Genomic DNA, 17,662 nt, shown 5'->3' on the forward strand with positions numbered 1-17,662 from the left:
TTTTAAATTATTCCTTTTATGGAGCCTGTTTTAAATTCTCATTGAGATTTGTTCACCCCCAACTAATTTCTTAGTTTTAATCTATTACTTTTTTGGGGTCTGTTTTAAATTCTCACTGAGATTTGTTCCCCCCACCTTCAGCATCATACACTCATATCTTAAACCCATATTCCTCTTATTCTTATAGGTACACAACAAGATGACTATCACCATATTGCCCTTATTCTTATTGGTACACAACAAGATGACTGTCACCATATTGCTCTTATTCTTATAGTCTATGAGGAGTCCTATGCATAAGTCTCTTCCTGAATGCATTCTGTCACCTAAACTTATCAACATTTAGTGCAAAGGATGATTGATGATGTGATTATCAATCATCATATAGAAACTTCAAACCCTAAACCCTAAACCCTAAATTTCAAAATAAACAAAATATAAAGGCAGCAAGATGAACATAACAAACAAGGGAATAAAATACAACCCAACAAAGTAACATAAAGTCAGTAGTAGTCAGAAAAGAGTACACTTACCATTTCCACAAAGGTTAGCAATTGCTCCAGCCACCATACGAAAGGTCTGAGGGTCCGTGGCTCGATAGGCAATTGCAGATAATAGTTGAGCCCCTCCCTTGCTTATTATTAGACCTTGATTTGTTTCTACAAGTATAAAATGCATCCATTATAGTTTCATTAAATCAACCAAAAGAACGCAACCTCATTCATATTACTTAAGGGAAAGACGATATTTGATGTTTATAGAACATCTATAAGACAGACTTCAAGTGGATAACAGTCACAGATCTCACATTTTAAGGTAGAATAGAGTTTTTTTGGGAGTTTCATTGCTGTAGTTTAAATGGCAAGCAAACATACAATGAAGAAATTTCCTATGAGACAAGGAAAAATATGTACAACATAAGAGATGTATTTATAAACATTCCTTCATTGAATATGCACCGTTTCTTTGTTAACCCATATAGGTCAAGTTTCAAATATTAAACTATACATTTGGCCTCTTTTGATTTTCCCAAATTTTGTTTAAATGTGTAAATTTTGTGTGGTATGTAAGCCATCAGATTGTCAAGCTGAAAGCATAAAACTTTCATCTTAAAGTTTGTAAGCTGCATGAGAATATTTTCTGTATTGTAACATACTTATCCATATCTGTGAAATCATACTTTTTATACCAATGTATAAGGTAAGGGAGAAATTTTATATGTTTAAACTCTTTCATGTGGGGATTAAATCTAAATTTCTCTCATATACAGGATAATGATTTTTCTCTAGGGTCCAGGGCATTGTTCAAAAGAATTCAGATTAGTTGTTGTCACCAGGGATGTTAGAGATCGTCAAATCACAAAAGCTGCCTAAAAATAAATTTGCATACCTGTGGTTGGTGGGTCACACCGGGGGGGGTGGAACATTTTTTTAAAGTCAGAGTTTTTACAGACCATATGTGTTCATTTTCTATGATTAGGGGTATTTCAGGTTTTTGCAAATAGTAGGTTGACACCCTAGGTTTTAGTTGAAAAACTTTTTTTGATGCAAGATTGTAAAATGATTCTGGGAACACATTATTGAATATCCATTCATGTTGCCAGCTAATTTGTGCATGTATCTTTACATGGTACAAAAACAAATTTTGGGTTAGTGGTAGGGGCATTTTCGACACTATGGTAAGAATGTTTCAGACTACTATGATGACACCATTTGGGGTTGTCCAAAATCTTGAAGAATGATCGCTAATTGTGGGAATCATTTGATGAGATGGTTAGGAATAGTAACTCACTTAGGTAGTTATATCACAACATAATGTCTTACCCGTAAGTAACAGTGAACAGTTAGCACACTGACAATGGTATGCAGCACGTCAAGGGTTTGAATATCATCTCACAGATACCACTTGATACGAGTACGAAATGATGTACGCATGAAAGTGAATAATAACCCAATCCAACTCAACATCATCAGTTGGGAAGCAGACTCAATATTGCTATGCAACTTGGCCAAAAGTAGTTCATGTTGTTCATGTGGTCAATAAGTACATGACATATCTACAAAGATATCACTTAACAATTTGTGACATATTGCCATAATCTTTTAAATCTTAGATTGCCTTTAAGATGTGACATATATTTTTAACACTCTTCTAGTCATGAGTAAGCTTCCCTAGTTGATTTTAATTGAGCTCAACATTCTAAACCTAGAAAGTTAACTCAATAATACTTCATGTCTTCACTTCTTCTCAATTTCTAAGATGAGAGAGATACAAGTAAAACATAAATTTTTTTCATACTGTCCCTTCTACAAAATGGAATGTTTGTAATGATATTGTTCGATGTGAATGTATTTCAGTACAAATATTGAAAACAAAAGAATCATTTCTGACACCTAGATTTATGGAAATCAATTTTCTTGATTCCATCTCTTGTTTGACAAATACCCAATTCAAGAATTCACAATTGCAAACAAGAGAAAAGCTTTCTGGACCAAGGGTATTTCATTATGTACATGTACAAGTGGAAGAAAAATAATAAACTACATTTCCCATGGAAACCAATTATCAAGGTACTAACTTTTATTAACTATTGAATAGTAAACATGTTTTGTGCATTTATACCAGTCATAGCCAAGTTGGCAATAGCACCAGAAGCAACTCGCAAAATTGTCTCATTCTTTGATGATTCTAGAAGCATGAGAAGTGCATCCAGGCCTCCTTCCTCAACAATTTTTTCTTGATTAAAATCTGTAAAACAGAAACACACAAGTATTAATCTCTAAGATTACCTCGACACTTCTCATTGTAAAAAATAATGAACTACCTATCAATTAAGATTCCAGATAATGCCAAGAATTTACTCTAGCTCACATTCCTGGGATATTTGTCCAAACCTTGCGACTAGATTTTTGAGACTGCAAGACCAAAGTTTGTTTCCTATAAAAGTCAAGAGCAAGAGAAAGGAGAAATGAAAATAAATATTTTTGACTTTTATGTACATTTGAGAATGTGGGCTCATGCATCAAAGCATGAGATTTTCTCCTCCTCTCTCTTCCCCCCCCCCAAAACACAAAAACACACACACATAACTCTCTCTCTCTCTCTCTCTCTCTCTCTCTCTCTCCCACGTAACTCCCCGTGACTATATCTCCCTAAATCATGTATATCACTCTCTTTTCCATACTTGGCTATCTTGTCTCCCCTAGATCCTCTTTTCTAGGAACTCTGTAACTTATAAGAATTACTTATTTTGGCTTTTTGCCCCACGTAACCAATCCCCCTACCCATCTACTCTTTCTAACTTAGCTAACAATCCCCATCAAAATAGGAACATGAAATCCTAAAAACTAGGAAAGCTTCCTACGCTAATCTTAAATCAACTAAAATCCTTTAAAACTGCCATAACATAAAATAGAAACCCCTTTTTAACCCCTATATGTATATCCCTCAAAATTAATCCCAACAACCATAAAAACAAATAAATAAGTCCAACCACACCCCCTATAAAGATAAAAAGTAAACCCACGTCCCTAAAAATTAATTCTTTTAAAAAATAAATAAATACATAAAAAAACATCCCGGATGCGATTTGCATCATACTCTCCGGGTAGGAAAAAAACTCATCTCAAGTTTTTCCTATTGCATCTTCACCCTCTATTAGTTGAAGGTGAAGCCCTACATCTCTATGCAATTGTTCTTTGTGAGCCATGAGACTGAATGACCTGGATGCATCTCCGATGGTCATCCATTTGATATATTCAATGGGAAATGCATTGCTAACTAAGAGTTCAAATTGATTGTCCTAACTGAAGAAGAAGAATTAGTTCCCACCAATAAAGTTTCATTTCTGACTAAATGAGCTATCTCCCAACTCTGGTCCCGAAAGATTGGCCTAAGAAATAAGCAAATACTAACTCCACAATTTCAGCAAAAGTTGTGAACATTACAAATTCCCAAAAAGCTCTTAGGAAGTGAGCTCCATGCTTGATGATGATGCCGATAACTAATGGAAAAGTCGCAATTGCATAGCCCCAAACATCATCGAGCTCGACAAATGATTCATCTGGTGTGCCCAAGAATTTGGCAATTGCTATGACTACAGCTTCAAGGCTTAGTTGTACTGTCTTTGAGTGCAAGGAAGAAAGGTAGGGCCTCAAAACTGAAAGTAAAATGCAAAATATTAGTGAAACTGCAACATAGACTTATGCATACAATCATGTCTTCCTTATCTAACTCAAACCCTGCTTGACGTCTCAAATTCAGCATGAGAGCTTGGGCTTTCTTTACATGTTCAAGAATGACAAGAGCTGCAGATGCCAAAAAAAACTAACAAAACTTGGCTCACTCAATGTCAAGCTTAAGCCCATGAAATTTGAAACAAAATTCAGAGCTCTTTCTCCATGATCATAGACAAAACAAGCTACTATCGTAAAGCCTCATGTAAGAACACCTCTATCTTGCCAATTCTTGAAGAAAATTGTGCATTCCCCAACAAACCAGAGCCAACACAAAGTGCAATTCTAAATCTAAGCCCCACTTAACACCTAACCCATGAACTTGAACACTCAAGGCTGAATCTCTCGAGTTCAAGCACATGCATGCACTGTTAACAACAAAGAGGGCAAAATGATAGGGTCTAAAATTATGGCAAAGCACAAGAACAAAGAAATTCAAGATGCCATGTCCTATGCCTTCTTTGAGGACTCCAATAAAAACCATTTCACAAAAATCATTGCCATTGTAATTCATGGAATCAACCATGAAGTTTGCAGTATGGAGCTTACCAATAATGCAAAGGGGTGATAAAAGTGCATTGGCAATGTGAGGGTCACTAATGAATCCACACCTCAAAGCTTTAGTGTGGATTTGCATAATGGCACTTATACTCTCTATATGCCTATTGCGCCACTCTAAGGTCACTAATGAATCCACACCTCAAAGCTTTAGTATGGATTTCCATAATGGCACTTATAGCACTTATACTCTCCATATATCAGTTGTGTCACTCTAATGCATAAACACTGGCAAGAGCAGAATAAGAAAGTTGAAAACCATGGGCCTCCATCTCCCTCAAACATTACGACCCATTATCAAAGAAATTTGAGAAAATTCGGCCATGAATTTTGAAGTGGACTAAGATAAGTCCTACGCTCAACCCATAGTGTCTTTCAGTCCAAACTTTGTTCATCAAGATCAGAATCCTCCACTCAAAACAAAACATTGACTCAACATTTCTTTCACCATTGGAACATCAATATCAACTTCTAGATGGATATTACTTATATCAAAGCCATTATCAAGGAACCAAATTGAAAACACCTTTAGTTCCTTAGTGTGCATCTCCCATAGCCCCACAGATTCAGAAAAGACATTGAGAGAAACAACACCAATACGAGTACTATCAGCAATATCATTTTTCTTTGTAGGTTGTCGGATTCAGAGTAGAGCCACACCCTCCTCTTTAGAAGACTTGGGTGGAATCTCCTTGTTCAACAATAACAACGATGGTTCATGTCTAACCACCAACACTTTGTTTTGATCAAAGCCACTGCTTTTGCTTTCTCATCTAATCCCAAATCCCTTTGATCACATGGGATGCTCTTCCATGTTCAGTAGAAGTGATTCACTTGAAAATTCAACATTGACTTCAATAGAGATAGTATTAAAAGTTAAAATTTACATCTGATTATACAATGCAGAATTTCGTCATTATTAAATTTAAAATCCTCTATCCTTCCATGAATAAAACTATTTCAGCAGTTTGATCTACAAATACATCTACTCTTTCCTCGCTAGATTTAAGGTTTCTTGCATCTATTAATGCATCAACCCCCCTAGTGACATTTAACATTTTCTTTGATTAAGAAATACATACCTTTGTCTGTTTAATTGTGTGATGCTTAGGTCGAAGTTTCGTAGTAGGGATAATAGTTCCCTTGGTTGGAGGTGTCAATCTCTTAGCCTGGAATATTCCTGTTCTAGGGGTGGAACAGGATGTGGCATAATTCTTTTTCTGCACGTCTCTACACTGATTTTGGTCTACTACCCTATGCCAATCACATTGACTTTGGGGTTGTAGGTTATCCAACTTTTCTCTACATTCATGCTCCCATCCATTCCGTCGTGCATCAAACCCATAAGTGCAATCAAGTATAACATCAGGCCATTCCCGCTCAGGTTCACGTTCTAATTTACGTTGATCTCCACAAGAACTCACACAATATGGATCTAACACCGTAGATCTCATCATGTTCGATGCGCGTTGTTTCGATCTTTCTTTATGCAACAACTCTTCAATCATCTCCGTTAAGTTGTCGATTTTCTTGTATATTTGGTCATGCTCGACATTCCTACAGTTGCGACCCCCACGACCAGCCATTACAGTTGCTAACCCTTTTTTAACCATGTTTTGATACCAAATGATGCAAAAGGAGCCCGAGAAATTAAATTTGGCCTTCTTTCAATCTTGCATAAGTAAAAATTCGACAATAATGGAAGGAATAAAGTGATTGTGAATTAAGTCATGGGAAGAAGAAGTTCTTTTTTCTTCATTCATAAAAACTCTCTACAAAAAATATCCAAGTCTTCCTCAAGAGGGACTCCCCCTTCTTCTAATACAAGCAATAAAAAAGAAAAAAACAAAATACTGAAAATATCCTAAGATATACTCTCTCTCTCTCTCTCTCTCTCTCTCTCTCTCTCTCTCTCTCTCTCTCTCTCTCTCGGGTTAAACACACTCCCTCTCCTCATGTAACTCCCCATGAATATCTCTCCCTAAATCATGTAAATCACCCCCTTTCCCAAACTTTCTTATTTTCTCGATCCTAAATCCTCTTTTCTAGGAACTCTCTGCCCCTCACGTAACCAATCCCCCTACCCATCTATTCTTTCTAACTTAGCTAATAATCCCCATCAAAATAGGACCATGAAATCCTAGAAACTAGGAAAGCCTCCTACATTAATCTTAAATAAGCATCCCTTTTTAACTTCAATATGAATATCCCTCAAAATAAATCCTAACAATCATAAAAATAATTAAATAAGCCCAACCACATCCCCCATAAAGGTAAAAAATTTACCCACATTCCTAAAAATCAAGTCTTTTAAAAAATAAATAAATAAGAAAATAAACATCTTGGATGCGATTTGCATCATGACGAATACCTTAAGATTTTAGCATAAGAAGAATATCTTGAAACATGAAAATAACAATGCGATTTTTTATGAAGCATTTCAAGTTAACATACATACACACACAATTAAGAAAAGATTCTAAAGAACAAGTGGGACATTTTACAACTAATATCTTACTGCCACATAAAATGGTTCAGTGCTGATGCATACTGAAGACTCAGAGATTTTAGCATATGAAGAATATATTAAGATATTAGCATATGAAGAAAATCTTAAAACATGAAAATAACAATGTGAACTTTTATCAAGTATTTGAAGTTATTGTATTTGATTCTCCACAAGACATATCTTACCTGACCCAGGGTAAGATGGCTACAGAACAATGATCCTAGGTCCCTTTCTTTGCATCTCCAAAGTTTCTATACTTTTAAGGTCATCTGAAACTTTTTGGTCATGTTGGAAGTTTGTGGCCTTCAAAGCCATTTGCTTAGGTTTTTTCCTCTCTTCTTTTCTGCTGAAAACTCCCAACTTTGAACCATTCAAAGTCGAATGTAATAAAAGTGTCTTGTTATCCTAACTATGGATATTGCATGCATTTATGGATGTGCATTCTTTATTCCCATGGTTATGAACAGTTGACCTTGGACTAAGTACTATCCAATGGAGTGGGCCATAGGAATTAACCGGTATATATCCTGTTTTCTATAATTTCCTTAGACTACAATGTTGTGGTTGATAATTTTTTACAATCGACCCTACATGTAAAAGGATGCCTTTAGGAGGCTTAGATGAACACCTCACCATGTTTTGGGACTCGATAATGTGACATGTGCAACTCACAAATGTGGGCAAGTGAAAGCTTGGGCTGGAGTTGGGTGACTGCTCATGCCTTCTAGCTTGAGTACTGGGCATGCACAGTCCCAGCAACCAATGCTACATGCTAATTTTTACAACCTTAGGATTCTAGGGCTGAATGTTTAGCTAGAAGGGAAAACTATTACTTTGATTCTATGCGAATAGAACATAGATTGCATAGCATGACAGATGCGGGAGTTTCGTAATAGTGAGTGTACATTGCTAAGACGTCACACTAAGACTGGATTGGACATAGTGCCACCAGTTTGGATGGAGATTGTGCACTAGAAGAAAATAGCTGTGTCATATATTTTTACAATGTAAAAGAACATGCACATTGGTCCATCCAAGCCCCCGAGTCATTAAAATGGTTTTCCAGAGGAGCTAGAGACCTAGAGTCAATTATAACCATGCTAGAAATCCAAAATGTTTTTAAAAAAAAAATTCTTAATACAAATAGAAATTTTAGTAATCTCACTCCAGTATCAAAATACTCTGGATTTGTTAAATTTCATTCTATTTGATTATTATATTTCTGGGATTTTATGATTTCTCTCACATGGGCATTTCCAGTATTTGGCTGTTTTCGAGCTTCTTGGGGGTGACAGAGAAATAAAAAAATAAATAAATAATAAAAATAAAAATAAAAAGGATTTAAAGGTGCAACCGGGATTGGTGTTTTACCGAGTCAATTAGGAATTCCTGCAAATCATGTTCAAGACTGAACGAAACTGTGAGAAGCACTTTGCACATATACGTGGACGAGTGAGTTGAGGACCATCCCTTGTCATTTGTAAGATTGTCAATGCCAAAGTCAACGTAAAAAGGTGGGATCACAGTGGCAACTTAACAGGGCAGCAGATATTGAGTCTGCCAAGATCTTGAGACTGATGATGGATCTTGATTATGAGATTCAAGAGGTTTGACAAATACACTAATTTCTAGGTAGGTGACACTTACTTCCACGTAAATGTATTTTCCCAGAAGGAAAGGGGAACTTGTGTAGATGTCTTTGCGACTTATTACAAATAAGGAAATAGGTCTCAACATCTCACAATGCTAACGTGAGTTGGAGCCATCAACGAGAGGAGAGAGGAGGTGGACTAAATCCTAGGTTCCGTCCTTTATGGATTGAAGTGTGACGCCCAAAACCTAGCTCTCCAAAGCATGAGCTCATCATTTGTCATAATAAGATGTTGAATATCGTCAATTTACTTACACAATCTGAAGTATTTTGCTTGTTGGTTTCTCTTTATAGAAATGACAATCGTAATTAGTATGGACTTAATATAAATAGTAAGGTGCACTGATACCAGCCCTAGGTGCCTCTGCCAAATCTTTGGATGGCTTTTCGTCATTAATGTTGTATGAATGGTAAAATACAGTTATTTCAACATCTATAAATTTGAATAGAAATTAAATAATTAGAAGATAATAAAAAAGTCAAAAGAGAGGTTAGTAATCTGTTGAAGCATTTCCCTTTCAGTCATAATTCTCTTCTATTTTCATCAAGGTTTTAAAAAACAGATCGGCGATTCCAATCGGCCATCCCAAAAATCGGGTCGGATCGGCGGATCGGTGATCCACATTGAAGATTCAGCCAGATTGGCCTTAAAGATTTTCAAAAAAATCACTAAAATTTCTTAAAATGTAATTTTTTATACTTCCAGAAAAAATGGAGGTGTTGCATTATGGTTTTTCATTACTTCACCAAAAATTCCTAAATGCTAAAAATATGTCTAACAGTCATTTCACAGTCAACAATTGTTGGCCTCTCTGTAGAAGAACCACCATGTTTAATAAAATCAAAATAATGTAGTATATAAATAGTTCCTAGTGAATCCCCTTGTTTTTTCCACTAATTTTTTATTTGTTATTTTTCTTTTTTAATGCTTTCTCTTGTGTTATTGGTTGAATGTTGATGAGCCATGCCTATTATGTTTATGTTTTACAATTTTAAACATACATTGGTTTGTGTTTTCCATTTCAATAATGATATTTCGCTTTAACTTCCATAATTATCACATACCTTTTCAAAGTATGAGTTGAAAATTTAATTTTTTTGAGATTTTTAGGAAAAAATCAATTATTTTTGGGATTTTAGATAAATTAATCTTTTTAATTTTATTTTTGGACTTTTCAGACTTTTTGAAAATTGTGCTAACCTACATTGGTTTGTGCTATTTTTAACATCTCATACATGGTAAAAAAGGTCATTTAGTTTGTGTTTTATATCCTTCTATTAAGTTACAAAATACTACTTTGAATTGGGTTTCGTGTCTTACATTTTCATAAAAAAAGCTTGAAGAATGAGACAATTTAAAAAAAAAAAAACAAAAGACGCTTGAAGAATGAGGCCATATGAAAACTTGATGCAAATAATGAAACTTGATTATGAGATTTTAAAACACCAAGGGGACATTTAGTCCCACATCGCAAATGTATGAACCGCAAGGGGGGTTACATGGCTATAAATAGGGTGGAAGAGTGACACGTTTAGTGAGCAGAACAGTACAAGACGCCTAGCAAGGAAAAGTGGGTGGGCCACATGAGTTCTCTTCTTTAGACAAAAACAATTTCAGAAAATAAGAACTAAAAATATATAAAAAATAGAAAGGTGGATCCGTTCTGTACTGGTTTTCTAATAAAATCGACTTGTATTATAAGAGAACCTATATAGAACAGCTTGAACCACCTGGTTTTAGGAGGTGCATGGCCAGTTCTCGATATATTACGGGAACCGGATTGTCTAAGACGATTCCCCATTCGGATCAAGTGATTTCGATCCGGATCGAATGATTCTGATCCTGATCGGCCATTTTTAGAGCACTTATTTTCATATTTTTTTGAGACGAGTTGACTAACACTTATTTTCATATTCAAATTTGAAGATACAACAAGCTTCTAAATATATTTCTATTCAGTAGTAAAACTGCATCTCAATGACATTTGATTGATCTGGTCATAAACCAGAGACCTAGAAAACCTTAATTCTAATTTTTGAGCTTACATAAGAAAACAAAAATCCAAACATGTAGGATTCATACTATCTAGAAAACCATAACTACGGCAACAGTAATTGATAATTAGGGCTGCACTACTTAAGACTTTAAGTTGCTAGATTTTATCTCTTTGATTAACTTTGTAATATGAGATCATGATTTATTTTAAGGATTGCATGTTGAGGATGCATGCACATGCACGACAATTGTAGAAATCATAAATGCTGAATTTTATGTTTCATTTGCTTGTGCATAACGAGAAAGTGGTTTTATTTAGAGCTATTTCATGCTAAATTTTTTCTTTTTTTTTCTATATATGATTCTTGCATGACATGATAGCTTGAAAGCTAAAAAAACAAAACAATAAAAATAACATATGGCTTTGCATAATTTCGTATGCAGAAACTGCATTGTTGGTAAGCACATGATAAAAATAACATATGGCTTTGCATAATTTAATATGTATAAATTGAATTGTTGGTAAGCATGTGTTAAATAACTTCCATGAAATAAAAACACTAAGCATGCATAAAAAATACTTTTAATTGCAAGTGCATATGATCTTGCTCTTTATTTGGGTCCTTGTACTAACTGAGTGGGCCTTACTACAAAAGGAACAGCTAGATCCTTATAGTTCTATTCTTTAGGGTGTATGGATGTAACCTGGTTACCTCTAAATTTTTTTCAATTTACCTCTGTCTAGGCTTCAACCATATACTCTCAAGACATGCAAAGTTCAATATAAACTCTATCATGATAGTGGTCTACATCAATAAGTGTGCCTTGTGATATCAATTTCTTAATTACAGTCAATGTCAGTGTGATATGTTTAGGTTTCAACATCACTGTCAGATATGTCAGGTTCTACATATATAGAGTGTGTTCGCATCGTTATCCATCACTTCACCAAGGAAGCAAATGTCAACTGAAAATCTAACTTAGAATGTACATAAAAAGAGAATTAATAACAGATACAGACTTTGCAAAAAACAAAGCACCAAGTCTCTTCTTTGAAGATACCTTCAGCGGCAAGATTAGCAACGACTTTAACAGCATGAATTTGTACATCCAGTTCTTCTGATTTCAACAGAGCCAACACGTTTGGTAGACCAACTGCATGTAGTGGTGACATAAAACTTAATGCCAAAGTTACTTATATGAGTCTGCAAATTCAATTGATACAAACATGCATCTTTATAAGGGAAAAGGAGAAGAGCAGTACCTTCTTCAAATATTTTAGAAATAGTAGTCCTTTGGCCAGACATACTTCCCTTCACTTGATTTGACATCAGAAAACTTAAGGATTTATCTTCACCTAATGCCACTCTATCTAATTTCTCCGGGATTTGGGTTTTCTGAGCCAGTCAATAGCCAATATACAAAAATCTAAATCAACTATTACTACAAAGAAATCAGGCAATGGTTTATTACATGCAATAGCACAAGCTGTTGCAGATAAAGTCTAAAATATTCATGGGCACAAACAATACGATTGAAGTTTCATCACTTTCTCCATCAATAGTGTGAGACATTGTAGAAGAGTTCAAGTATAGTAATGGATGAGCAATCTTCTGATGCAAGTGCCTATATTTCGGCCTTATTCTTGAAAAGAAGTTCGACTTATTTCAGAAGTCAGATCACAATAATGCAAGTACCTCAAGAAGGTCAATGTTTGTATCTGAGACGCGCTTTATTTTAAGGAACTCAACTTCCACCTTTTTCCTTTCAATCTCTTCATCTTTCAATTTTTGCCGCAAGGTATTGAGTTCTTCAATCAGTTTCAACTTCACCCACAAAAGGAACCGAACCACGTAAAGATAAAATCCATTATCAAAAGCAAGGAGAAGATTTCAATACATTATTCGACACAATATTTCTCTCAAATTATGAAGTTCCATTTATTTGACACCAATAAGCACGCTCTAAAACTGAATATCGTACATCCATACCTTTCCATTAGACAGCTCCTCATTTTCTCTTTGTAAGGATTGAAGTTCACTTGTTGCATATTCATGATGCCCATATAGTTCTTTGACCTGCTTTCTGAGCTCAATTAACTCTCCTTGTTCTTCAAACTGAACGTGGCATGTAAATTCACTTAGTGTTAATACTAATTCTCTACCCAGCTCAAATCCCTTGAGAACAAAAATAGAAACTACATAATAGCAATTACAGTAAACCTTGACAAATGGCAGCAGCTAATATCACAAAGGTTAGATGTATCAATGGAAAATTGAGACATAATAGCAAAAGGAACAAATATAACTTTGTTCATAACTTCAAAATTTTTAGATCCTTTTGCAAGGAGAGCTCTGAAAGGTCATCACCGTCACCATCATCAAAGCCTTTTCCCAACTACTTGGGGTCGGCTACACGAATCATAGTCCGTCATTCTACTCTATCAAGGGTCATACCCTCAATGAGGCAATAAGTCGCCATATCTTTTTTTACTACTTCCAACTATATTCTTTTGGGCCAACCCCTTACTCCATGTCCTTTAGGGCGTACCCCTTACCCAGGCCATAAGCAGAGCTCTGGAAGGTACAACTAAATATTGAATGAAGCAATTTGAAGCAGAAAGAGTGTCGAAGACGCAATATACATAGATTACTAATACACTAAAATGGACACTAGTCACCAATAGATTTATAATACATAACCGTAACCAAAATATTGAACTCATATGTTAAATATACATCATCCTAGTTAATTCGCAAATCAAATTATCACATGCTTTGTATGAGGAGCACAAGCAAAGGGACATATAGAAACATCACATTTCACAATGCCAGGCAGACAAAGAAGCTAGCCATTTGCCCATTTATAATTTCTAGCACAATGAAAAATCTAGTGGGGATTGCGGTCCCCCAACATGAGATCGCCACTGGACCATGATCTCACTGCAGGAGTGCAAAATCACCACATTCTCAGGGCAGAATCGCTACCCATGTCAGAGAGCCCAGTAACTAATGTTAAGATTTCCTCAGTCAGAGACCACATTTCACAATGCCAGGCAGACAAAGAAGCTAGCCTTTTATAGTTTCTAGTACAACGAAAAATCTAATGGCGATTGCGGTCCCCCAACATGAGGTCACAGATGGACCACGATCTCACTGAGGGAGTGCAATATCACGCTCTGAGGGCAGAATCGCTACCCATGTCAGAGATCCCAGCAACTAATGTTGAGATTGCCTCAGTCAAAGGCCCCCAGCCTGTTCTTCACTTCATGAAATGGAGACACCTAGGGCATTATTAAGCTATCAATTGGGTAGGGCATGATTGTGAAGAAACTACAACCGAATGCCTCTGTGCACACCATTTCTAGAGCCAACAAATTAACGCAATAGAAATGTTGATTAAAGTATCAAAACTGCTCTGATCGCTAGATGCAAAAAATGCATATATGTTTCTAGAACCACATGATTTTCAATAAATAAAAACCTTGAGTTCAGAAATAGTCAAAAGAGGAAAGAGTAATGTTGATTAATACATAAGAATGTTGCAAATCTGGCATACATGATAACTTTGACTATGACTACAGATTTCTTTAAGAAAACCAAAGCAGCATAAACATTAGAACTATATAAAACCAATTTTTCAAAGTTTTGACTTGGCTCAGAACTAGCCATGCTCCCTAATTGAGTCATAATGAATCAACTCGACCGAGTCTCTATAAGACCCAGCCAAATCTATAGATAATAACAGGAAAAGTCGTGACTTGGGTGAGTCTCATGATACACCACAACACTTACCCAGGTGCCCGGCCAATTAGTCTTGGAGGAATCCTCAGCAAATCCATGAGTTAAAAACATTGTACTAAACAAAACGATGGGGAACAATACATATTTAATAAACAGTCGAACCTGTCCCACAGATCCGATTATGCCGAATATATTGTTTAATTTATTATACAATTTAAGTTTTCTGCTTGTAACCAAATATCTAGATGTGCATGTTCAAAGTTATTTTCTTTCACTCGTTTTAGGAAAAGCAGTCACTAGTAGATTGGGAGTGTCTTTAAGTCATCCTTTACTCTTTTTGTACACATGCAATCCTAATTTTGTTCATAATCTATAAACAATAACATTGTGAGCTTGTATTGTCCATCATAAATCTCTTTGCAGTACCCACGCAACTTACCAAGGAGTTCAAGCAGATGATCATTGATCTGCTCATCCAAAAGTACCAAGAACATTGCAAAGGCATATTGCAAGGTGTTAAATCCCTTTTAAAGTATCCAATAGTCAAGGAGAGAGAACTCATAACCAAAGACTAACAAGTTTGCCCTAAAATATGAGATACTGATTTGTGGATGTCAGATGTCATGTTAATGTTGGCGTTAGTAGCCTTTAAAGGCCTTGGGAGCATTTAAAAATAAATACTTTATAGCGGATGTTCACGCTCCAGTGGGATGTTGGTTGACTAACTGATGCAGGAGGACTCGAAGAAACATAGAAAAATCAACAAGAAGCACCTTAACATAAGCAATTTTGGAGAAACACTAAGGCTTTCTCCCACCTAGTGCTCAACCCTTAGGCTTCTTTTACAACACAAAGTCGTACTTTTCTTAAAGAAGAATACATGAATGACTTTCCAGCCCATCCCTACCCTTATTTATATTGGAAAATTATTGTTTTGGACATTATTTGGCCATACAATTAACTTTTGACCAAAAGGTCATAGCTTAAGTATAAATTTCGTAATGACAATTTTATCCCTGTGAATAGTACCCATGAACTGTACTCATGAATAGCACTTGTGAATAGTACTCATAAAATTAATAAAAAATCTATAAAAGCCCTCGAATTTCTAAAAACTAAAAACCTAGAAATAAACCATAAAACTAAACTACAATATACACCCCACGAAATTGAATAAAAACATAAAATAAAGATAATGTTTTCCCTCCATCATTCTCCCCTGGTTGGAGAAAACTCATCCTCGAGTTTTGAAGTGTGTTAAGATGAAATTAGCATCAAAACCACCTTCTTCAACCTTTTTCTTTGATGGCTAAAAGATTATTCGTGGTAAAAATAATTCCTCAAGCAACCGATTCTGATATGTATATTGAGGAATTATGACCACAATTTATAGATTGTGAATCGACCATGCTGTCACTTCACTACTTTGATTCCAATGCCCTAAATCTCTTGAATGTTCCACCTCTTCAATACTAATGAGATCTTCAAAGGCCATGATTTGGATCAGTTCTCTCGTTGCTTTCTCTCCATATTCTTCACCTTCTTTCGAAATCTCTTTATCATCATCTTAATGCTTATCATAGATCAGATCTCCTAAGAAACCTTGTTCTCCATCTAAGTATGCGTCAAAGATTGGTGGAAAATCTCAATCTACATCCTGCTGATTATCGATACGATCAGTGACAAAATCAAGAATCCCACCCACCAAATCAAATTGGAGTGATGGTCCCCACGTCTAGGCCTTATATAGCATCATCACTTGACTCCCCACACAGAGCGCAAAAATGAAAAGGCATGTACTTGAGATCCTCTTGGGCTGAAAAATCACCGTCTTGCCCATTATTGAGGCTCGGGAACTGCTGCGCAAGCTGCTGTACTTGCCTTTCAAGTTCCTCAAGTCTATCAACTCTGGGATCACAGAGTAGATCTACGACAGCCCCCTTCTACGGCCCTTCTCGCTACCCTAAGTTCGTCGAAATCACAAACCTTAAGCAAATAATCAACTAATATTGCTGAAATCAGCAAGATCTAGGTTGTTATGGTAAAACTTTGGCTAAAATCAGCAAACTCTAAATCCCACTATAACTTCTCCTGTTTGTTGTTGACCTAGGGCACCAAAAAACGTGGTGCTACAGTAACTCCATACATGCTGCAGTACCTTCCATACTTGCTACAGTAATTTCCATGTACATCGTAGGCTCAGATACCACATAATGCAAGAGAACTTCAAGAAACATAAAAAAATCAGCAACAAGCACCTTAACACAAACAATTTTGGAAAAACCCTAAGGCCTTCTCCCACCTAGGCTCAAGCCTTAGTCGTCTTTTACAACACAAAGTCTTTCGTTTTTTAAAGAGGAATACATGAATGACTCTACAGTCCATCCATACCCTTATTTATATTGAAAAATTATTGCTTTGAACAATATTTGTCTATACAATTAACTTTTGACCAAAAGATCCTAACTGATCTATAAATTTCATAATGACAGTTTTACCCCTGTGAATAGTATCCATGAACAGTTCTCGTGAATATGAATAGTACTCATGAAATAAGTAAAAAATCTATAAAAGCCCTAGAATTTCTAAAAACTAAAATCCTCATAAATAAACTCTAAAATTAAAACTATAATATACATCCCTTGAAATTGACTAAAAATAGAAAATAAAGATAATTCTTCACTCCATCACTAACCTTAAGATTAGCCGGTGTATGGCCCAGGGTCATGTCAAAAGCCCTTACCCCGAGGCATAGGCATTATCGCACCGATGAGGGTTAAAGTGGGTCTTCCCTTGTTGATATCAGAGAGAGGGAATGGTGTACATGCTTATCATATACAGTTGCGGGCCTATGCGGGCAAGAGCCAAATCCTCAACAACTATTGTGCGATACGTACACTTCACAGTAGGATCCTAAGAATTAGCACCATAGAGAGGGAATGGTGTACATGCTTATTAAAGAGTCTCCCC

At 35.8% G+C, this 17,662-nt stretch overlaps 1 protein-coding gene across 10 annotated transcripts in view; it reads right to left on the reverse strand.

Annotated features, from left to right (window-relative positions):
- LOC18432871 (kinesin-like protein KIN-UA) overlaps positions 1-17,662 on the reverse strand; it is an 83,153-nt gene that overhangs the window by 22,452 nt on the left and 43,039 nt on the right. For all 10 annotated transcript variants that reach the window (XM_020666362.2, XM_020666361.2, XM_088872764.1 and 7 more), the window contains 6 exons: positions 12,941-13,066; positions 12,647-12,775; positions 12,214-12,346; positions 12,012-12,104; positions 2,623-2,748; positions 534-659 (listed from right to left, as the gene is read on the reverse strand). In XM_020666362.2, the coding sequence (XP_020522021.2) occupies positions 534-659; positions 2,623-2,748; positions 12,012-12,104; positions 12,214-12,346; positions 12,647-12,775; positions 12,941-13,066 (733 nt within the window). The remainder of the gene's footprint in view (positions 1-533; positions 660-2,622; positions 2,749-12,011; positions 12,105-12,213; positions 12,347-12,646; positions 12,776-12,940; positions 13,067-17,662) is intronic.

This window comes from Amborella trichopoda, chromosome 7, assembly GCF_054954075.1.
Source record: "Amborella trichopoda isolate Santa Cruz 75 chromosome 7, AtrichopodaSantaCruz75HAP2 v2.0, whole genome shotgun sequence".
NCBI classification, from domain to species: domain Eukaryota; kingdom Viridiplantae; phylum Streptophyta; class Magnoliopsida; order Amborellales; family Amborellaceae; genus Amborella; species Amborella trichopoda.